A 24,237-nucleotide genomic window follows, 5' to 3' on the forward strand; every position below is an offset into this window, starting at 1 on the left:
CTACAGAGTCCTAGCACCCACAGGAAAAGCCATTTTTAAAACCTTATTTCATGCATTTATTCATCTTCTGTAGCCTGCATCCTTGTAAGGGTTGATGGAGCCCATCCCAGCTGACTTCGAGCAAAAGGCAGCCTACACCCTAGACTGGTCGCCAGACAGCCATAGGGAACACAGAGAGACAGACGTCCATTCACACTCACAATCATACTGCCACCAGCGGGAATCGAGCCTATGCCTGCCCGCACCAAAGTCAGGCAAGTGAACCACTCCACCATCAAGTGGCTGCATTTATTTATGTTCATTCAAATTTGTTAGGCTTGGTAACATTATTTACATTTGCCCAATTCAACAATTTATTCATATTAATTTGACCTTTAAAAGTGACTGACTTTCAACTTATTCCCACAGGGGTCGCCATAGTTTTAGCGTGGGTGTGATATAAAAAAATATAAAGTGCGTACTGTCGACAATAAAGACTCATAATATCGAAATATGATTTATTACAATACCATTGGAAATCAAGGATATTCAAGCTGAGTTCACCACAGGTTCAGGTTTTCTCACCTTCTTGACTGTCATGCCATACAATACCCTCCAGATTGATGCTGGTCCCTGGCTGGCAGGGGCCAAGGAAATCATCATCCGAGTTGCATGTGGTAGGAAGGACCAGTCCCTGCGTGTTTGTGCCAATAGAGCGTGTCCTCACTGTGCTACAAGTGGGCGGAACCACAGCGGGGTGAAAGGAGGCTGTGGATGAAGGCAGTGAGGGTCCAGCAGCTCCTGTTTGGCCAGGAGCAGGGCCCCCGCCTGGTGGAGTGAACATGGGCTCCACCTGGAGGCCATACAATAGACAAAAGTATTGAGACACCTATTGTGGAAACAATATGAAATGTGTACATTAATACAGTGTCATGCATCTTTGTTAAAAGTCCAAAGTAAACTTTTTATTATTAATCAAAGGATATACATTGATCCTCATCTTATTTCTTGTCTTAGAGCTGTAATTTGTAGCTTGAGTGCATTCTATTGGGCGGTTATAGTTTGTTGAATAATTTCTCATGTTTTATTTTATTGTGAGGTGAAAATAGTTGACGAATATTACAATATAAGTATTATGGTACCCAAGTAACCAGTAGGGGGTGTGAATAGGCCTGGGCATATGACAAAAATTGTTACCATGATAATCTTTTTTTAATCAGTTGATCTTGATAATTGTTATCACATTTTTGTCTTTCAAACGTGAAACATCGAATTTCTGCGATTAGTAAATACCAGTGGCGGGCGGTGCATTTTCTGGTAGCACCTTCAACGTATCAATCCAACCCTCAAAAACTATTTTATGGCTATAAAACCTCTACTGCAGCTACAGCTGCGACACATAAAAAATAATCAATAAATTAATGCACAAAAATGGGGTAAAATCCACTTCCTAGCAGCATTTCATGATTAAATACAAATACTGGAGCTTTTCAGACATTAAAACCAGGCCAGGGGGTGATTTTCCCGGAAAAAGACAGCGATGAACGTCAATGGCGTACGGGCAAACATTGCCCAAAAATGGGGTAAAATCCAGCCGAAAACAGCATTTATTGATTAAATACAAATACTGGAGCTTTTTAGACATCAGAACCGGGCCCGGAGTATCATTTCCCCGGTAAAAAGACAGCGATGAACGTCGATACGTCCATACGTGAAACAGCCAAAAAAATGCACTAAAATGAGGTAAAATCCACTTCCTAGCAGCATTTATTGATTGAATACAAATACTGGAGCTTTTGAGACATTACAACCAGGCCAGGGGGTGATTTTTCCCGGGAAAAGACAGCGATGGACGTCAATGGCGAACCGGCAAAAATTAAACTGGGGTAAAATGGGGTAAAATCCACTTCCTAGCAGCATTTTGTGATTAAATACATACACTGGAGCTTTTCAGATATCAGAACTGGGCCCACAATTGAAATATTATTTAGGAATATAGCCATATTATACTCACCAAAAATCTTTTTCACTGTACACAATATCCATCCTCCTTTCTTTCTTCCTTCTTTTCTATCGCCATCGAAGCTAATGATGAAAATCGAGCCTGTCCTGTCATCTTTCCGGCTTAGCCCGTCTTGAAAATGGCTTTAAATCAACAAAACAATATATTTGCTTGTGAAGCTAAGTTAGCGCACTGAAAGTGGCGCAAGAACCCTTTTCCCGGCTGTAACAGGCTTGGTAGCTTTGGAGTTGACCGCCCTTTCTTAATGATGTCCATTTTTTTTCTGGAAAAGTCCGTCTGGAAAATAGCTTTGTGAGCAAATCTGCAACAAAATCCATTTGTTTTGCTCTGTCGGCCATTGTGGGTGGAGTTTGCAATCTCTGTCTGCCTCACTATGGCTTTGGCCCGCCTACTCTCTATAGCAAGCCAATAATAGTTGGCGAAAGCAATGACGTATCCCAGCCAGCAAAATGCCAATGCCTATGAAAAAGCATTGTGGGGTTGCCAACTCGAAATCTGATTTATTTCGGTTAAAAGCAACAGTCTTGTTTAATGCAGCAGAGCCAACAGAACTGATTGTGAAGACTTTGAGGCAGATTTCTGATCCTGGCAAAAAATAATGGCTGAAATGTGATTGGTTAAATGCTTCAATATGAAAACACACATCTGGAAGCAGTGCAACCAGGGGGAAAAGCAATGAAAGGAAACTAACAAACCATTTGGAATAATAAGTATTGATGGACAAAATATAAAATGATTCAGATATTTCTTAGGCCAGCAGAGAACGTGAAATGACAAAAAATGCACTAAAATTAGGTAAAATCCACTTCCTAGCAGCATTTTGTGATTAAATACAAACACTGGAGCTTAAATACAAACACTGGAGCTTTTCAGATATCAGAACTTGGCCCACAATTGAAATATTATTTAGGAATATAGCCATATTTTACCCATCAAAAATCATTTTTACACAATATCCATCCTCCTTTCTTTCTTCGTTTTTTCCTATCGCCATCGAAGCTAATGATGAAAGTCGAGCCTGTCCTGTCAAATTATCGGCATAGTCCGTTTTGAAAATAGCTTTAAATGAACGCAACAATATACTATTTGCTTGTGGAGCTAAGTTAGCGCGCTGAAAGTGCCGCACACACCATTTTCCTGGCTGTAACAGGCTTGCTAGCTTCGGAGTTGACCGCCCTTTCTTAATGATGACCATTTTTTTCTGGAAAAGTCCGTCTGGAAAATAGCTTTGTGAGCAAACAGAATCCATTTGTTTTTGCTTCTGTCGGCCATTGTGGGTGGAGTTTGCGATCTCGGCTGCCTCGGGTACTGCTTTGGCCCACCTACTAGCCAATCATAGTTTGTGAAAGCAATGACATGTCCCAGCCAGCAAAATGCTAACGAGTATGAAAAATCATTGTGGGGTTGCCAACTCGAAATCTGATTGGTTAAAAGCAACAGTCTAGTTTAATGCAGCAGAGCCCGCATGAACTGATTGTGAAGGCTTTGAGGCAGATCTGATCTGGCAACAAATAATGGCTGAAATGTGATTGGTTAAATGCTTCAATATGAAAACACACATCTGGAAGCAGTGCAACCAGGGGGGAAAGCAATGAAAGGAAGCTAACAGACCATTTGGAATAATAAGTATTGATGGACAAAATATAATATGATTCAGATATTTCTTAGGCCAGCAGAGAAGGCCTTGAAGGCCCTGACGGCCCGCCACTGGTAAATACATTAATTTACTTCTTTTAAAACTTTTATTCCTCTTGTTTTTATTTCTTAGTTGCTATATTGTTGCATGTGTGAAAGCTATCATTAGGAGATTTATTTTTAGTATTAATAACTCGAATGTTTCTGCAACTCAATCACTTGTTGTGTATGATTTTCTCATTCAGTGTTCTCTATCTGGCTCTCCTTCACATGGTCGTTTTGATGCTGTTCTGGTGGAGGATTACGAAATTATGTCGGTGACTGAAGAGACATATTTCTTATAATCATATGTATTCTTTCGTGGCATTCAAATAATGTGTATCTATATGTAGGTTCTTAGCTATCTTTTGGTTTTGGAGACATAACGCCTGCTGAATTTACACTTTTACCTAACTAATTTAGTTACCCAAACAGGGGGGCCCAAAAGGAGATGGAAAGGTTGCTCTGTTCCTGGATGTGATGAGCAAGGGAAGTTCACACCTTTTTGTTCTCAACTCATCTCCTTTGAACAGGACATGACTTGAGTTACACCCACTTGTTCATTTGCATACAGTCTTAAAAGTGGACGTGCCTTGAGAGCGTGTCCCTCTCTGCAACCCGGATGCCACTGAAGGGTGGAAGGAGAGGAGGCCCAGACTGGTCTGTATTGTCCAAATGTTCTGTCTGTGTGTTTTAAATTGTGTTATTGTTCTATGTTCTGTTTTCACTTTGTGTTCTTGTCTTGGAATCAACTTTGTACTTTCTTTTGTCAACTTAAGAGAATAAAAGAATTAGCAAATAGAAGAAGCCGGCCTAGCTGCTCATTGCAGCACACAGACAAAAAGCTCTCTTTTACAGTAAGCCCAAGATGATTTATATCTAAGAAACATTGAAATTAAGAAAAAAAGAACTGGTAATCTATAAAGCACCCTTAATCAAGCCATAGCACTATGATACCCACAACATAAACCAAAAGGACTCCTAGGTGGTGATTTAAATATCAGAAGCATCTTACCAAAGTGTGATGAAATTCATCATATATTAGATAGTACCTGCCAGATAAAAAATATCAGAGCAGATAAGAGTACCAAAAGGGTCATTATCCAGGACACAGTGTCTACATACACAAGAAAAATTAAAACTAAGCCATCAAAAAAGAACCACCTCCCATGGTAAAATGAAGACATAGAGGCATTAATGAAAAAAAGAGACCATCTCATCTATCATCTCATCTCATTTTCTGAACCGCTTCATCCTCATTAGGGTCGCAGGGGGTATAGGAGCCTATCCCAGCTGACTCTGTGACAGCCAATCGCAGGGCACAAGGAGACAGACAACCATGCACACACACCCATACCTAGGGGCAATTTAGAGTGTCCAATCAGTCTACCATGCATGCTTTTAGAATGTGGGAGGAAACCGGAGTACCCGGAGGAAACCCACGCATGAGAACATGAAAACTCCACACAGGTGGACGTGACCTGCATTTGAACCCAGGACCGCCCAATAAACGAGACTGTACTCTCAAAATATAACTTAAAAGAAAAAGGATTAATGACAGACAGACATTTACTTCTCTAAGAAACAAAGTAATAAAAGAAATTTGAACCGCAAAATCAAATTTCTATCAAAACATAATTAGCACTGCAAAAGGGAACACTAAAGAGATCTGGAAAAATATTTAATAACTGGCAGGAAATACTTCAAAGCAAAGATAAATAAAGGAACTACAATTGAAGGAGAAAACAATCTGGGATCCAAAGGACACAGCTACAACTTTAAATGATTATTTTTTCGACTCCATTAAAGGACTGACACCTAGCATCCGTCAAATAGAATGTCCCCCACCACAACACCAATGAACCCATTTCTGAACATAGTTTCAGAGTCACGAGTTGAGAAAGAGATATCTGGTCTCAAAAGCTCCAAAGCAAATTATGAATTTACTATGGATGTAACAATTCTGAAATACCACAAAGAATATGTCATAGCTCCATTAACCACTATTGTAAACATGTCCATAAACGAGTCTATTCCCTGAACCCTGGAAGTGCAAAGTTATCACACCTGTTCTCAAATCAGGGGACCCTGCAATAGCCAGCAACTCGTGACCTGATGATTCGCCGAAAGACGTTTGGCCGACGGACAGGTCGCCGAATGAACGTTTGTGGACATGTACAGACAGGCTCTACCAGATTCGCCGTCAACGTCCGGCTGCCATTGACGGCGGTAGACGTCCGATTCATGTTGACTGCTGCGTTATATATCCACTTGATGGAGCTCTAATAACAGAAATAGCATCTGCACCTCAGTCAACATGAATCGGACGTCTACCGCCGTCAATGGCAGTTTATTGATAATGTGTTTAATTTGGGACAATAATAGTATAAAAGAGGCAAGTTTGTCTATACCAGGGGTGGGCAAACTTTTTGACTAGCGGGCCAGAATGGATACTAAAATTTGACAGAGGGGCCGGACGGGCCAGGAGCATTTGGACACGCAATGTCATTTATCAAACCTTGGGATTGAAATGTAAGAAAAAAGGCACAATTGAGGGTGAAAATTTATTTTCAAATTTACTTTTAACATTAAGAAATATGATTATTCAATGAAAGAAAGCAGTCTTTAAATTGAGAGTGATGAGCAGCATGTTGTTCTCCAAGTTACACTCCAACAAAGGTCTAGACTAGTGCGTCATCTATCGGAGAAACGAGGGTATTGCAGGGCAAAGGGAAATGAATGAGGTCATTGATTTTTACTATAATTTGGACAACGTCGGCGGGCCGGATTAAAAAGGCTAACAGGCCGCATATGGCCCGCGGGCCGTAGTTTGAAAAACATGTACACACGCCAATACGAGCGAATCCGGGAGCGTACACACACGCCAATAATACGCAACTTATTGATAATTTTGATATTAGATATTTAGATATTAATGCTCTGACATTTATAAAGTCTCTCTCTCTCATGATTATAATTTTGAGATCGAGCGAAGCGAATCCAGGAGCGAGCGTGCAAATCCGGCGACGGATAACATGTACACACACACGCCAATAATACGCAACGTATTGATAATTTTGATGTTAAATATTTGGATATTAATGCTCTGACATTTACAAAGTCTCTCTCTCTCATGATTATAATTTTGAGAGCGAGAGATTACCTGGTTGATCGCTTTCAACAGTAAACTCTGTCTGTCTGTCTCTCTCTCTCTCTCATGATTATAATTTTCAGAGCGAGCGAATCCGGCAACGAAACGTCCGTCCGACGAAATGTCCGGCGGCGAACCCGTCGACGAGACGTCCGTTTGAGGAAACGTCCGTTTGACGAAACGTCCGTTCGACGAACTGTTCGTCCACCAAACGTCCGTCGACCAAACATCCGGGTACCGGATTCGACAGCTGTTTCTGGCGACCTTAATGTCAACTCTCTACGATGCAGGGTTTGGATAAAAGCGTGAGCATGTTACCATAAAGCATCCACCCATAAATCAAGCTTTATCAATTCCTGCGCCCCGAAACACTTTTTTTTCTGTCGTGATGGAAAGACTTTGTGAAACACGATGGTGCTGGACGCGCTGACCCAAGACGCCTCTTCACGTCATTTCCAAACGTCATTTGGGGGAGAATTTCCGCCAGCGAGTTTCCAGGTGCACACACACATCCAACCGTACATCACGCTTTATAAGGATTAGAGAATAGATAAAGTGTGATTTATGGATGGGTGGATGTTTTATAACTCCTGTCACGACAAAAAATTGTAATAAATAAAAGTTGAGTTTACACACTTAGAGAAGGTAAAGAAGTTAAATATGTGTATTAGGATCTGACAACCGTTTCTGGCCACCATAAAAAATTCAACTCTACGTTGCACGGTTTGGACAAATGTAGCGAAAGAATCTTAACATACACACACACTCACACACCCATAAATCACGCTTTATAAGGATTATAGAAAGGGTACACTCTGATATAAAGAGTTTGGCGTTCAACATGATTGGCTCCACTGTAAGTCAGAGTTGTGTATTCAGGGAACTTGATTTCAGCTTTGGCGAAAGCTCGAACAACAGTGCAGGCCGACTCTTGAGCCCAGTCATCCACAATCCATTGTTACTCGCGACATGCATCACTCCCATCCTTTGATTCTCCTCGCTGTTATATCGGCATCGACAATTCATTCCAAATCGTCACGTAACTCGTGCAACGCTGCCTGCCCGAACTACTATGTTGGCCATCCGTTAGCAATCCGTTAGCAAAGCTGTTAAATTGTGTTCGATCCATGGCTTCAGTCCATTTTACAAGCGTTCACACCCGCATTGTGTTGTCATTCACGTCAGGCATTTCCTCTGTATAACTCTAATATGCTGTTTCGTTGAGTATTGAGTGTTTGAGGGTTAAAAGCGCTGCGAGCACACGGAAGTCAAATGCCTTGTCACTGCCCTGGGATGTTTTCAATGGATTTACCGTAATGCTTGGAATGCGCGGGGAGGCTATTTTTATGGTGAACGTCCCAATAAGGTGGGTCCCAATAAGTAGCGTGCCGGCCAGAAATAAAACCAGTCACTCAAGCGGTCAGGGTCATACAAAAATGTAATTTAGTGCACAGACAAGGCGCACCGACCGATTTGGCGCATCGACCATTTTAGAGAAAATGTTAGACTTTTAGGGGTGCCCTATAGGTGTGAAAATACGGTACTTATGGATTGGGGGGTTCATGGAAGGGGGAATTGGTTGTTATGGGTAAATGAATAGATGTGTATCGGTCAGGGATTTAAAAATATATTTTATCAGGGGGTGGGGATACCTGTGACAAGTGGTTGGTAGCGTTGTTGTCTGAATGGGGAGAAAAGCGAGTCAGCCGGCAAAAATCGGTAAGATATTCAGTAAAAAATGCTTTTAAAGCCGTGCTATTCGACCAGTGAAATAAGGACAGCGTTACCTTTTTAGCTATGCTAAATGCCAAAACACGAGTTAAATCACACGTTGTTTTTTCATTGATTTAAAAAAAATACTTATGGATCAGTTTGACGTAGGCCTAGGTCAGCGGCCTGCGCGGCCTCCAAGAGGGGGGGGGGGGGGGGGGGGGGGGTTCGGAGGGATTTATTTTACAACCTCAAGGAGATATTTCACCCGTATACGACTGTGTTAACATCCTGTGGAACGGTCAGCAAAAAATACTTACAGATCAGTCTGACAACAGCCTGAGTCAACAGCACGTACAGCCTCCAAGACTTGGTAAGGAAAAAATGTCTCGAGGTAGGATTGGGTTTAATGTGTTTTATCAACCACATGTTGTATGAATCCTATTTAGACCGACTATCACCAGTATTTGTCAAGATACGCTGCTTTACCTGTTTTTGAAGATAGAATCATAAATCATCTAACTAATTCTCCACCACAGAATGAGTCCCCCCTACAAATTATGATGGTAATGTCAGGGAAACTCTTAACCTTTAAATGGAACAAGCTTCCGTCCCAACCTAGTTCAATAATCAACGTGTCTTTCCTTTCAGCAATGGACCACTGCCAAGCCATCAGTAAGGTATGACCTACCAAGTTCGGCCTGGAAAGAAACAACCCATTACTCTCATTAGAAACAGACTATCATGAGTAAAAATGATTGAAATGCTATATTTCTAATTAAGGAGGATTTACATTTTGTTAGGTTTGCTTGGTTTTGTTATGCTTTTCCCCCCTGGTGTCATGTCCGAGTGATTGCCCATTGTGTTCACTTGTTGTTTCTCCGCCCCTGGTGTATCCCCTGCTTGCTCCTTGTGTGTTTCCCAGGTGTTCCTATTCGAAGTATTTTCTCATTTTCCTTGCACCTCCTGCTTAAGTTATTAAAGTTACGTTTGAGCACGCATTTCCTCATCCTTGCCTGGTTCCCTGCAATTGCGCCCAATTCCACGTTTCCTCGCCACAACGTCGCCAAAGACATGACACATTTAATGTACAAAGAGAATACCGTACAGTAGGCCTGGCCGATAAATTGAATTTAAGTTGTTTGTTTTTTAAATTGCAGATGATTTAAAAAGAGTTATGTGAGGATTTTGTTTGGATTTTTTGACAAAATGGAACTCTAGCAAACAATTACTCAATATAGTGTTTGTTTGTTTTTTCTTTATGAAATTATTACTTTGTATTTGAAGGTGGCCAGCGCAAATTAGGTGGGGGTGTATTTAAGACAGTATTACACTTTATTTACGTTACTTTTGTTCAACTCTTAACTTTTGCGCGGTGAGTGCTGAGATATATAAAACGACGTTGCATTTTGGTTGATCGAGCACTTTAATTCTATGTTCGTCGTCATTCCCAGTGGAAGTCTCAACAGTGGTCCGAGCTTTCAGGAAGGCAGAAATTACTGACTCGATTAATGACAACTTTGGTGAGACGGAGACGTGCGTGTTGGATGCCGCATTTGCCCACCTGTTCAACATGAGTTATTATGCTGTTGCTGTGTCACAAAAATACTAATACTTTAACCTGGGAGTGAATGGACTTGTCAGAAAGCTGATTTGTGATCTATTAATAAAGTTTGTCTGACCTATCGGACTGTTTTGTTGACATTCCCTTTAGCGCAGCACCATCTAGTGGATGCATAACGTAACCCCAGCCTCTACCGTAGACCCGTATAATGCGGTGCGGTAGACCAGTGTAATGCGGAGCGGTGCGCCTTACAATGCGGTGCGCCTTATATATGGAAAAAAAACATTAAAATGTGTCATTCATTGAGGGTGCGCCTTATAATGTGGTGTGCCTTATAGTCGTGAAAATACGGTACTGAATATAGTGTTTGCTTTTTTTCTTCATGAAATTACAAGCTGCTTGTTTAGAACCAAAATACATATGTTGCACTATTAAAAAAAATCCCTTTTGAAAAATGGGTGTTTAACAAATAAAAGATTGAGTTTACAAACGTAGCGAGAGAATTTTAACAAACACACACACCAATCCATATATCACGTTTTTTACAAGGATTATAAATGACCGCCGAGTTCGAAGCCTCGCCACCGTTTTGGAATGCAGAGGATTGTGCTGACATTTTGGTGCGCTTCAATTGTTGATGCCTTTCCTAACTCGATACGAAAGAAGAACTGCTCTTTTTGCATAATTGGTAAAAAATGACGGTGTATACGTGTGTAAAATATGCAAAAAGGAATGTATAATAAATACAGAAGCAGGAGTATGCTTTTAGGAAAAAAGTAAGGAAAACTTATGGTCAATTTCAAAACAAAGGCTCACAAATTTTACTTACCTGAGCAATGTTTGGGTGTTACCGTCAGTTTTCCTTACTTTTTCCTAAAAGGCAGACTCCTGCTTCTGTATAGATTATACATTATACATTCCTTTTTTCGCATAATTTACATCGGTTGCACCATCACTTTTCGCCAATTATGACAAAAAGAGCAGTTCTCATTTTGTATCGTGTTGGGAAAGGCGTAAACAATTGAAGCGCACCACGATGGCAGCACAATCTTCTGCATTCCAAAGTGGTGGCAAGGCTTCGACCTTGGCGGTCATCTATAATCCTTATAAAGTGTGATATATGGATGGGTGCCATCCATATATCATGCTTTATAAGGATTATAGACTAGATAAAGCGTGATTTGTAGATGGGTGGATGTTTTATATCCCATCATGACAGAATAAAAGTGTTCCGGGGAGCACCTAGAAACTCGCTGGTGGAAATTCTTCCAAAAATGACGTTTGTAAATGACATGGAAAGACGTCCTACCTCAGAACTAAATTGGGTGAGCGCAGTATAAATATATATATTGGAAATTCCTTGGGGCTGGAGGTTAACGATGCAGATGTGAATGATCTAATCGCCGAGCACCACGAAGAACTGATGACACAGGATTTAATCGAGCTCCAGGAGAGTGAACATTTGGAGGTCTTGCTCTTACGATCGCGCCGCGACGTCGCCGCGTGAACGGGAATATATTAGGACCCATCCGCGGGAAACGGGAGTTGAATCGAGCCAGTTGGCTACAAACGACATCCTTTAATAAATCAACAGGGATCTATAAATCAACAATGTCATGGAAACAAAACGGCAGCATGCTGCGCGCATGCATGAACAGAAGTAAAGGATCCGGCAATGGTACTATGACTTTAAATACAAAAACAGGAAGCAATCAGCAGATTGACTGCAGCTGCTCTCTGACGGCACGCCAGGAAGGACAAACAGGCCACTCCTGACAGTACCTCCTCTCTAATGGACGGATCCTAGACGTCCTAATGCCGAATGTCCATGAAAAGCGAAAAACAAAAATCAGGCATGGAGGGAGGGCGCTTGAGCTCCGTTCTCATCGTCCGGGGGGCGTCCCCGCCAGCCCGTGAAGAGACGAGGGAGGGGCCGGTCCGGCGGATGTCCGTGCCGGCCGGTGACGAGACGTAGGAGTGGCCGGTCCGGCGGGCGTCCGCGCCAGCCGGTGACGAGGCGTGGGAGTGGCCGGCCCGGCAGGCGTCCGCGCCGGCCTGAGACGAGGCTTAGGAGGGGCCTATCCGGCGGGCGTCCACGTCGGCCCTTTGAGAGGAGTGGGAGTAGCTGGTCCGGAGGGCCTCCCTGCTGGTCCTTAAGGTGCTGGCCAAGCCCCCTGCCCTTAACAGACACCAGACTCTTAGAACGGTCGTCGGGCACCTTACCCTGGCTGCTCTGGGGGCCGCCTGCCCCCTCGCCCGGGATGGCCGGAGAGTCGCTCTCGCCGTCACCGGCCCCCTCGTCCGGGGGCGCCGGCGAGTCGCTCTCGCCGCCGTCGCCGGCCCCCTTGTCCAGGGCCGCCGGAGAGTCGCTCTCGCCGCCGTCGCCGGCCCCCTCGTCCAGGGGCGCCGGAGGGTTGCTGCCGCTGTCGCCGGCCCCCTCGTCCAGGGGCACCGGAGGGTCACTCTCGCCGTCGCCGGCCCCCTCGTCCAGGGGCCCCGGCGCGTCGCCGCCGCTTCCGGGCGGGTAAGAGCTGGGCAGGCAAGAGCTGGGCGGGGAAGAGCTAGGCAGGCGGGAACCGGGCACCCAGAAACTGGGCAGGCTGAAACCGGGCTGGCCGAAACCAGCCAGGGAGAAACCGGACAGGGTGAAATTAGGCAGGCGGGGACTGTACACCCAGGAACTGGGCAGGCCGAAACTTGGCAGGCTGGAACTGGGCCAACAGGAACTGGGCGAACAGGAACTGGGCGAGCAGGAACTGGGCGAGCAGGAACTGGGCGAGCAGGAACTGGGCGAGCAGGAACTGGGCGAGCAGGAACTGGGCGAGCAGGAACTGGGCGAGCAGGAACTGGGCGAGCAGGAACTGGGCGAGCAGGAACTGGGCGAGCAGGAACTGGGCGAGCAGGAACTGGGCGAGCAGGAACTGGGCGAGCAGGAACTGGGCGAGCAGGAACTGGGCGAGCAGGAACTGGGCGAGCAGGAACTGGGCGAGCAGGAACTGGGCGAGCAGGAACTGGGCGAGCAGGAACTGGGCGAGCAGGAACTGGGCGAGCAGGAACTGGGCGAGCAGGAACTGGGCGAGCAGGAACTGGGCGAGCAGGAACTGGGCGAGCAGGAACTGGGCGAGCAGGAACTGGGCGAGCAGGAACTGGGCGAGCAGGAACTGGGCGAGCAGGAACTGGGCGAGCAGGAACTGGGCGAGCAGGAACTGGGCGAGCAGGAACTGGGCGAGCAGGAACTGGGCGAGCAGGAACTGGGCGAGCAGGAACTGGGCGAGCAGGAACTGGGCGAGCAGGAACTGGGCGAGCAGGAACTGGGCGAGCAGGAACTGGGCGAGCAGGAACTGGGCGAGCAGGAACTGGGCGAGCAGGAACTGGGCGAGCAGGAACTGGGCGAGCAGGAACTGGGCGAGCAGGAACTGGGCGAACAGGAACTGGGCGAACAGGAACTGGGCGAACAGGAACTGGGCGAACAGGAACTGGGCGAACAGGAACTGGGCGAACAGGAACTGGGCGAACAGGAACTGGGCGAACAGGAACTGGGCGAACAGGAACTGGGCGAACAGGAACTGGGCGAACAGGAACTGGGCGAACAGGAACTGGGCGAACAGGAACTGGGCGAACAGGAACTGGGCGAACAGGAACTGGGCGAACAGGAACTGGGCGAACAGGAACTGGGCGAACAGGAACTGGGCGAACAGGAACTGGGCGAACAGGAACTGGGCGAACAGGAACTGGGCGAACAGGAACTGGGCGAACAGGAACTGGGCGAACAGGAACTGGGCGAACAGGAACTGGGCGAACAGGAACTGGGCGAACAGGAACTGGGCGAACAGGAACTGGGCGAACAGGAACTGGGCGAACAGGAACTGGGCAAACAGGAACTGGGCAAACAGGAACTGGGCAAACAGGAACTGGGCAAACAGGAACTGGGCAAACAGGAACTGGGCAAACAGGAACTGGGCAAACAGGAACTGGGCAAACAGGAACTGGGCAAACAGGAACTGGGCAAACAGGAACTGGGCAAACAGGAACTGGGCAAACAGGAACTGGGCAAACAGGAACTGGGCAAACAGGAACTGGGCAAACAGGAACTGGGCAAACAGGAACTGGGCAAACAGGAACTGGGCAAACAGGAACTGGGCAAACAGGAACTGGGCAAACAGGAACTGGGCAAACAGGAACTGGGCAAACAGGAACTGGGCAAACAGGAACTGGGCAAACAGGAACTGGGCAAACAGGAACTGGGCAAACAGGAACTGGGCAAACAGGAACTGGGCAAACAGGAACTGGGCAAACAGGAACTGGGCAAACAGGAACTGGGCAAACAGGAACTGGGCAAACAGGAACTGGGCAAACAGGAACTGGGCAAACAGGAACTGGGCAAACAGGAACTGGGCAAACAGGAACTGGGCAAACAGGAACTGGGCAAACAGGAACTGGGCAAACAGGAACTGGGCAAACAGGAACTGGGCAAACAGGAACTGGGCAAACAGGAACTGGGCAAACAGGAACTGGGCAAACAGGAACTGGGCAAACAGGAACTGGGCAAACAGGAACTGGGCAAACAGGAACTGGGCAAACAGGAACTGGGCAAACAGGAACTGGGCAAACAGGAACTGGGCAAACAGGAACTGGGCAAACAGGAACTGGGCAAACAGGAACTGGGCAAACAGGAACTGGGCAAACAGGAACTGGGCAAACAGGAACTGGGCAAACAGGAACTGGGCAAACAGGAACTGGGCAAACAGGAACTGGGCAAACAGGAACTGGGCAAACAGGAACTGGGCAAACAGGAACTGGGCAAACAGGAACTGGGCAAACAGGAACTGGGCAAACAGGAACTGGGCAAACAGGAACTGGGCAAACAGGAACTGGGCAAACAGGAACTGGGCAAACAGGAACTGGGCAAACAGGAACTGGGCAAACAGGAACTGGGCAAACAGGAACTGGGCAAACAGGAACTGGGCAAACAGGAACTGGGCAAACAGGAACTGGGCAAACAGGAACTGGGCAAACAGGAACTGGGCAAACAGGAACTGGGCAAACAGGAACTGGGCAAACAGGAACTGGGCAAACAGGAACTGGGCAAACAGGAACTGGGCAAACAGGAACTGGGCAAACAGGAACTGGGCAAACAGGAACTGGGCAAACAGGAACTGGGCAAACAGGAACTGGGCAAACAGGAACTGGGCAAACAGGAACTGGGCAAACAGGAACTGGGCAAACAGGAACTGGGCAAACAGGAACTGGGCAAACAGGAACTGGGCAAACAGGAACTGGGCAAACAGGAACCGGGCAAACAGGAACTAGACGGAAGCCTGGTTTGTGGCTTTGGCACGGGTGCGACTGGCGGCCCAGGTGGCAAAGGGAGTAACTTGCGTGGCTGGGGCACGGGTATTTGAGAAGCTTGGAGCGGCGTGGTCAGGCGAGAAGCTTGGAGCGGCGTGGTCGGGCGAGAAGCTTGGAGCGGCGTGGTCGGGCGAGAAGCTTGGAGCGGCGTGGTCGGGTGAGAAGCTTGGAGCGGCGTGGTCGGGCGAGAAGCTTGGAGCGGCGTGGTCGGGCGAGAAGCTTGGAGCGGCGTGGTCGGGCGAGAAGCTTGGAGCGGCGTGGTCGGGCGAGAAGCTTGGAGCGGCGTGGTCGGGCGAGAAGCTTGGAGCGGCGTGGTCGGCCGAGGAGCTGGGAGCGGCGTGGTCGGCCGAGGAGCTTGGAGCGGCGTGGTCGGCCGAGGAGCTTGGTCAGGGGCTCGAGCGTCCAGGCCCTCCTTCCGCTTCTCCCTGCGGCGTGGCGCTCGCCGCCTCCTCCGGGAGGGCGGCACAGCACACCGGCCTCGTAGATGGCCAGCCGACAAGGTGAAAGACCTCGCTGCTGCGCCTCCCCCAAAAAACAAGACGGCCGGTGTTCGAAACTCATACCGGAGCCTCCCCGCCGGCCGCCACGCGGTGGTCCCTTGTAGATGGCCAGCCGACCTAGCAGATGCTGGTTGGGGTAATCCAGGTCGGAGTAATCGGAGGAGTATTGGTCAACGTCCTCCGGTAGAGCGTATCGGAGTCCAAACCGGCTAAGAAAATCACTGTCCGAGTCCGAATCTCCAGCATACAAATCTATTAGCTCCCGGTTGTCCTCACCTTCAGAAAAGTCAGAGTCCCAACCGACAAAGATTTGGCGTTCCAACGGGGCAAGGGAGGCTGGGGATTCTCCCTCCATTGAGAAAAAAACTCGCTGGAGTCTGAATTCAAATAACTGGGGCGATGAACTGGGGGTGTCGGAACCTTGGTATTATGACTTAGCTGTGCTGGCAGCCCAGTGCGACGCGTTGAGCGGAGGGTGGGTTTAAAGGTGGATGGAGGCTCAGAACTACCTCCTAGTCGAGACTCCTCCACTGCCAGAACGTCTCTGAGGTGCCCACACCAAGGCCTGTCCATTATAAACTCCCTAAAAGACTTTGGGGGGCATCTCGCTGAATCCATGTGGTCGCGGGGCTTCGAAAAGGGTGTCTGGCGTCGACGAGAGCGTCGGCGCGAGCGTGGGTGGCCTCCCGCTGGGTCCATTATGGCCGGATCGTTCTGTTACGAGACGGGAATATATTAGGACCCCTCCGCGGGAAACGGGAGTTGAATCGAGCCAGTTGGCTACAAACGATATCCTTTAATAAATCAACAGGGATCTATAAATCAACAATGGCATGGAAACAAAATGGCAGCATGCTGAGCGCATGCATGAACAGAAGTAAACGATCCGGCAATGGTACTATGACTCATTGCTCTTTAAATACCAAAACAGGAAGCAATGAGCAGATTGACTGCAGCTGCTCTCTGACGGCACGCCAGGAGGGACAAACAGGCCACTCGCGGGACACTTGCGGGAACTCAGTAGCGAGGAGTAGGTGGAAGAGGGGGGCCGCCTGGCTACAAAGGATATCAAAGACATGCTAGCAAAGTGGTAAGAGTTTTCTGATTTTGTAGAAAAGAGGCACCCTGACAAGCTGGCAAGTGGTCGCGCGTCATCGTATTGTGAGGACATTTGTGCGGGTCATTTTCGAAATATTTTGAAGGGAAGGCAAAAACAAACAACTCTTCATGCGTTCCTTTTAAAAACTCCCGCTGAATGTCCGGTTGGAGTCAACCCAGAGAACAAAGGTAAAAAAAATAAAACAAATTAGAATTCAGTTTTGTGTAAAGTTACATTAAACGTATGTTTGAGTGTGTCTGTATATGCCAATCCAAGTTAATTTAAATTTGTTTGTTCTGTTACGAGTGCGTTGCCTGTGGAAAGTTCCCCCCGCCGCCTCCCTCTATGTGCCTCTCTCTACCCTCCGCGAAATCTGTCTAATTTTAGTTCTATTAAACACATTTTATTACTATTAAACCACTAGTTATGTGTTACTTTGCTAATAGATGGCGAATTAGAAGAAATAAAACATTTTTCCAATCCATTCCACGATGGTGCCATTCACGTGGGAGCCAGTGGGAGTAGCTCTGTACACTTATGTTTTTTGTGTTTTACAGCCCTTCTATCTTTTTTTAAATTACATTTTAATATTTCTTAATACATCCATTTTTACTTTACTTTGTACTTTATTCTTTTTACTTTAATGTTTTTACAACTTTCCTTGTTCTGTTAGCCTGGCTTCTTTTGGCGACATCTTTTTTTGGAACCATTCAGCCATGCCTACGCTGTCACACACACCGTACTAGCTGTTACAATACGCAGCAGAAGGAGCAACACATCGGTGCCGCCGGAGTTTCGGAGCTGGACAAAAGTGCCGGGAGGAGAGGCAACGCTTCTGACCAACCATTCGATCGTGGGATAAGATGGAAGAGCTGTCGGTGCTTACCAGCAACGGAGTTGAGGAGTTCTGCCCTGCTGCTGTTTTCTTCAGCTCCAGACTACTGAGGAACTGTGCGGATAAGCTTGGAAGAGTGACTCTGCATATTCTCTACCTCGGTCACAGTCTGCAGAAGTTCCCCATCTCGTGGAAGACTTCATGTGTGTGGTTCCAGTTTTTGTCCAACTTTACATCTTTTTCGAGTCACTGTCACAATGAAATTTCCCAAATACGGGATGAATAAAGTTATCCAATCCAATCCAATATCCTGTTTTTGTCAGGAGTGCCCTTTTGGCCCTCCTGGGTTGCCGTCGACACGTACCGGCTGTAGCCAATTCAATGATTATTTTCGGTTCCTGTATTTAAGTAGGCGACGCGTCATCACACGTGGCCGGATCATCACTCTACCATTGACTGTCGTTAGCAGTTGCTAGCGGTAGCTAGCGGTTGTTATGCTGCTGCCTTTCTGTTTGCCTCTGTCCGTATGCGCGCCGCATGCGGCCACGCTTGTTTGCACGTTTTGGTTGATGCATTAAAGGACTCGTTATCACGCTAATGCCTCGTCCTCTCCTGCCTCCTGCATTTGGGTCGACCTCCTTCCACGATCGCGTCACACGACGCGGCGCGACCGTAACTGATACCCCCGATCGCGCTGCGACGACACAGCGACGCAGCGCGATCATAACAGTTTTGGTATTTTTTCAGAGGGTTGGAACAAATTAATTTGTTTTTAGTTCATTTCAATGGGAAACGTTTGTTCGAGTTATGAGAAGATCAACATACGAGCTCAGTCCCGGAACGAATTAAGCTCGTATGTAGAGCTACCACTGTACCAGCGAGTATACTTAATTTGGACAGATTAGGCATTTAGATTTTCACAAACTATAGTGATGGAATAAGTAAGCATATTGTGATTTTTGTTTATTGGTGTATTAAGATAATTCGAATTAAGAAACACGCTAAGTTAATTTAAGTGACCAGAGACATTATTCACCAAAATTTTAAATGTTGTGTACTTTATTATGATAAGTGATACAAAAGAGAATTGGATGAATGAATGAATGTACTTTGTTATTGTGTTATTAATATGATGAAAATGACTGTTATTTTTGTGTAATACTGATTCATTACATTACATGTTATAGGAATTTGAAGACAGCTGCTGTTTTGGAATCTCCAGGTGGTAAGGCAACACATGGAGATATGGAGGCATAAAAAGCTGTGATTGTCGCACCTCAAGGGGTTCAAACCCACATCCTGGCGCGGGTGGTAGAGGAATTACAACTCCTGATGAAACAGTCAGAATTCTACTCCCGCCGTGCCGTAAACCTGGCCTAAACATGCAAGATGTTTGGCGGGGTGACAGACATCACAGCCAAGGAAACTCCAGCCTTATCACAATGGAGTACAATCTGATCTCTTTGAAATTTGTGTAAAGCATTGGACAAGGAAAAAATGAGATTATTCTGCCTGGAGCCTCTTAAACAAGCAATGGTAATTATAACAAATAAATCTATTGATATGAATGGCAAGGAAAAAAACTTTATAATTAGGGTATGACGCTGTTAGAAAGCAATTAACAGAGGTTGATATGTTTTGATTTAATTTTTGGTATGTGATAATGTTATATATGTTTAAAGTCTGCATTTTTAATCATTTGCTTACATTTATGCTTAAAGCTCCGAGGAGTGGAGGATCTTTGTGTTTTTTCACAAATATGCGTGTGTCTTAATAAGCAGTTTGCCTCAGCTGATTGTGGATCTGGCTGAAAAGTTCCCTTTTCATGTGTTCTCCTACCAGCTCTCCTTCACATGATCGTTTTGATGCTGTTTTAATGGAAGATTATGAAATGCTGTCTGTGACCCATGGTTTATTTTCTGTGAGTGTGGACTTCTATTGTTGATGGATCATCATCAAAAGCCCCGGACGGAACAAACCACACCTGGTATGCTGTGGTGACTCAAAAAGACACCCTTAAGACAGGACGACTCCCCGGCAACTGGTCTGCACAAGCCGCAGAAATAGTGGCCCTGACAGAGGCCTGTAAACTATTCCAAAGACAAGACGTGACGGTGTGGACAGACAGCCAATATGCATTCTCTACAGGCCATTTATTCGCTGGACAGTGGCCCAACGGGGAATGAAAACGTCCAATGGATCCCCAGTCAAACACGCAGAGCTTCTCACAGAACTCCTTAAAGCGGTACAGCTACCAATGAAGCTGGCTATCTGCAAATGTAAAGCACACACGACAGGACAAGACCCTGTCTCATTGGGGAACAAGCGAGCAGGCAACACAGGCAAAGAAGCCGCATACTGCAAACATCCAGACGGCAATCTCTACGGCGGAAAGACACAGCCCAATCCCTGCCGAAATCCTAAGAGACATGCGAAATCACGCCCCAGAAAAAGAGAAACTACAATGGGAAACAGAAGGAGCCACTCTATGCAGTAGAAAACAAGCCATGCGCCCCACGATCATTGTTTGAAGTGATTGCCAAATTGAGCCATGGGAGGAGCCATGTCTAAACAGGAGGGATGATCAGTATAGTACAACAAACAAAGCATGTTCCCAGAGGTCTCCAAACCTACTTTAAAACTTTGCAGAAACTGTCTCACCTGCTGTAGACACAACTCTCAAGGCAATGAACGACCCAAGTGCGGAACAAGGCAAACATGGACATATCCCTTTGAGGTTGTGAACATGGATTTCATCGAACCGAACCGAAGTGGCACATACAAGTACTGTCTCGTGATCATTGACACACTTATCAAGTGGGTTGAGATATGCCCATTCAAGAAAGCTGACGCCATGGCAGTCGCAAAAGCCATATGCAAAAGGATCATTCCAAGCCATGGAATACCACGAGTCATTTGGAGTGATAATGGTGCTCACTTCATGAACCACGTGATCCAAACTATGGGACAACATCTTGGAATCAACCTTAAAAATCATTGTGCCTACCACCCCCAAAGTGCTGGACTCGTTGAAAGATCCAATGGAACAGTAAAACTCAGACTCAGTAAAACCATGGAAGACACAGGAAAACCATGGCCAGAATGCCAGAGCCTGGTATAAACATACATGAGAATCATTCCAACAGCACAGGGATGCACACCATTTGAGGCAGTGAAAGGCAGACCGTTCCACTTACCAATGTGGGAAAAAGATCTAGTGGAAGAAGAGAAAGGAGAAACAGATTCTCTCACTCAGTGGTTATGCAAAATGTTCCAAGAAAGAACTGTGATAAATGCAAATGATCTGCCGACATCTTCTCTGTCTCCCACAAAGGAGGTTCTGTCCCCAGGCGACCTGGTACTCGTCAAGGTGATAAAAAGAATGTGCTGGTCATTTCCACGTTGGGACTGACCTCACCGTGTGATTTTGGCCACCCCCACCGCCGTCAAAATCGAAAGAAGAGACACCTGGATACATCAGTCCCACTGTAAACAAGTACAAGAATGAAGTGCAGATTCGATCCCCACAGTTGACGCCAACCCACGTCTACCCACCAGCCCCCATGATCCAGTGTGGGGCTCGGATGTCCCCCTCGAACACAAACACTGGTCAGTCTCCTCCAAAATCCTGATGGCTTTGTTCCCCTAGGTAGGAAAAGCAAAGAACACCCTACATCTGGAAACCATTGACTACACACTCCGGGCCTATGTCAACGCATCAGTCCGACTACAACAAGGCCGAGAAGCCCAAATAACCGCCATGACCCAAATGATTATCCAGAACCGCCTTGCCCTTGACAGAATAACCGCCCAGCAGGGAGGTGTGTGTGCCATGGTAGGAGACTCATGCTGCACCTTCATCCCTGCCAACGCATCCTACTCAGTCCATGATGCCCTACAAACTATGAAGAACATACAGAACGCTATGACAAGAGATCCGGTTCCACAACGAGGATGGCTTGACTTTTTCCTCTTGGGCTCTTGGACACAGACTCTTTTGAAAGCCCTAGTACCGTTCGTAACTGTTATTGCTCTCGTGCTTGTTATCCTAACCTGTTGTTTACCCAGCTTCTCAGGTTGCTCACCTAGACAGATGGACAATCAACTGCTCATAGATATACACCTTTGTCAGCTAGATCAACAATCAACACAGACCAGATCCAGGATGGGGGAAATAAACCAGACCTCCCACCCGTGAGACCGGATGGAACTTGGTAAACAACTACCCTTAACTTAGACATCAATACGTTTTGCGTGAACATCCACCCCTTAAAATATGCACCTTTGTCAGCTAGATCAACAATCAACACACAACAGATTCAGAATGGGGTGATAAACCAGACCCCCACCCACCCATGAGACCGGATGGACCTCTGACCCCCCACCCGTCAGACTGTTATACCCTGAATTTACTCTAGAAAAAAGGAAGAAATAATCACAATGATGATTCGTTGTTGCTTCCTCAATACAATTTTACTGATATGAGGAAGATCTCCCGCACTGGTCGAGGTACGTACATCAAGGCATCAATAATCGAATACCGATATACACCCAGTCAAAACAGTATCTTTAATACGCAATCGTTAACGGGATGTCAATTAAGTATTTAAATTGTAAAACCAATGTTTTTTTCTTATCTGAACATTTTAACACTCCCCTACAAAATAAATGTCGCCTCGACATAAGTGCATTCCAAGTTTCTCTCTACTCATTGGTTGTTATTGCGAACAGTCTTATGAACTTTTCACTTGACATCGTCCTCTGTGAGCTGATACTCGTGAAAACTTCAAAAGGCAAGGGCCACAGTTCAAATACAATCAACAACTGATACAATACATGTCTACTGTTCAACCATTTCAAGATCTGCATGTGCAGTCTTTTTTCTAAGATGGCGCGTCACGTGGCAGGAGGTGGCAGTAGCTCTGTCCACTCTTATTTGTTATTCGTGTTTTACAACCTTTCTATCTTTTTTATTACATTTTAATATTTCTTAATACATTCATTTTTACATTACATTGTACTTTATACTTTTTACTTTAATGTTTTTACAACTTTCTTTGTTCTGTTAGCCTGGCTTCTTTCTGCTACTTCTTTTTTTGGAACCATTCTACGCTGTCATACACATGGGATTAGCCGTTAGCCTGGCTTCTGTCTGCTATATCTTTTTTGGAACCATTCAGCTATGCCTACACTGTCATACACATGGGATTAGCTGTGAACAATACGCAGCAGAAGGAGCAACACCTCAAAGCCGCTGGAAATCCGGAGCCGGACAAAAGTGCCGGGAGAAGAAGCGACGCTTCAGACCAACCATTCCATCTATTATTATGGGAAAAGTGAGATCCCTCCCCGATAAGATGGAAGAGCTGTCGACGCTTACCAGGCCGGAAACAGAGTCGAGGGGTTATACTCTGCTACTGTTGATTCTTCAGCTGCAGATTACTGAGGGACTGCGGATAAGCTTGGAAAAATGACTGCATATTTTCAACCTCAGTCACAGTCTGCAGAAGTTCCACATCTTGTGGAAGACAAGACTTCCTGTGTGTGGTTCCAGTTTTATCCAACTCTACAAGGTCTTTTTTGAGTCTGTATCCGTTTTTTTTCTACTGCAACCAAGATGGCGCCGCTCAAGTGGCAGCCGGTAGCGGTAGCTCTGTCCGCTCTTGCTCGTTTTGTGTTTTGCTGCATTTCTGTCTTAATGATTTGATTTAATGATTCTTAATGATCCCATATACTTTGCTTTGTACGTTGTGCTTTTTGCTTTGTTGCTCTGCAGCCTTTGCGACTGTATTGTCTAACTTGTATCTATGTGTTACTATGCCTTTCCTGTATCTGCATTCTCACCCTCTTGTTAACGTGACAAGGAAATTTCCTGAATACGGGATGAATACAGTTATCCAATCCAATCCAATATAACAGTCCATTCCACTATCAAACATGTCACCCCTGTAGACTCAGGTCTGCCGGAGTCCTTATATGAAGGGTGGCTGAAAGTAATATGACTGCAGGTGTGTTGACCAGGGGACCAGTCCTCGTGCAGGGTAAGCAGGTAACAACTGTGTGGTGGCTGGATTCTGTAGCAGGAGGGGACACCCAGCTGATCATAGGTCATGCGTTGTGGTGGATGTATGTCCCTTCTTGGGAGCACATAAGTCAACACCTCAGGTTCAGTCACAGCGGTTGGCTGAGAGGTGTCTGACAAGTGATCATCGAGGATCTTCAACAGCCATGTGTGTTCCCTCATCAGGCAGGTCCTCCACAGGTGGACCAGGCTCCTCCAGCTGGTAGTCATCTTGTGGTTGCACTGGTACAGATGCAGGTACCTCAACTTCAGGTCTCTGATCAGCTGGCAG

At 46.2% G+C, this 24,237-nt stretch overlaps 1 protein-coding gene across 1 annotated transcript in view; it reads right to left on the bottom strand.

Moving 5' to 3' along the window:
- The window catches only part of znf608 (zinc finger protein 608), an 89,780-nt gene that overhangs the window by 56,037 nt on the left and 9,506 nt on the right, over positions 1 to 24,237 (bottom strand). The window contains exon 2 of the mRNA XM_077600767.1: positions 565 to 832. Within this exon, the coding sequence (XP_077456893.1) occupies positions 565 to 832 (268 nt within the window). The remainder of the gene's footprint in view (positions 1 to 564; positions 833 to 24,237) is intronic.

Source organism: Stigmatopora argus, chromosome 5, assembly GCF_051989625.1.
Source record: "Stigmatopora argus isolate UIUO_Sarg chromosome 5, RoL_Sarg_1.0, whole genome shotgun sequence".
Lineage (NCBI taxonomy): Eukaryota > Metazoa > Chordata > Actinopteri > Syngnathiformes > Syngnathidae > Stigmatopora > Stigmatopora argus.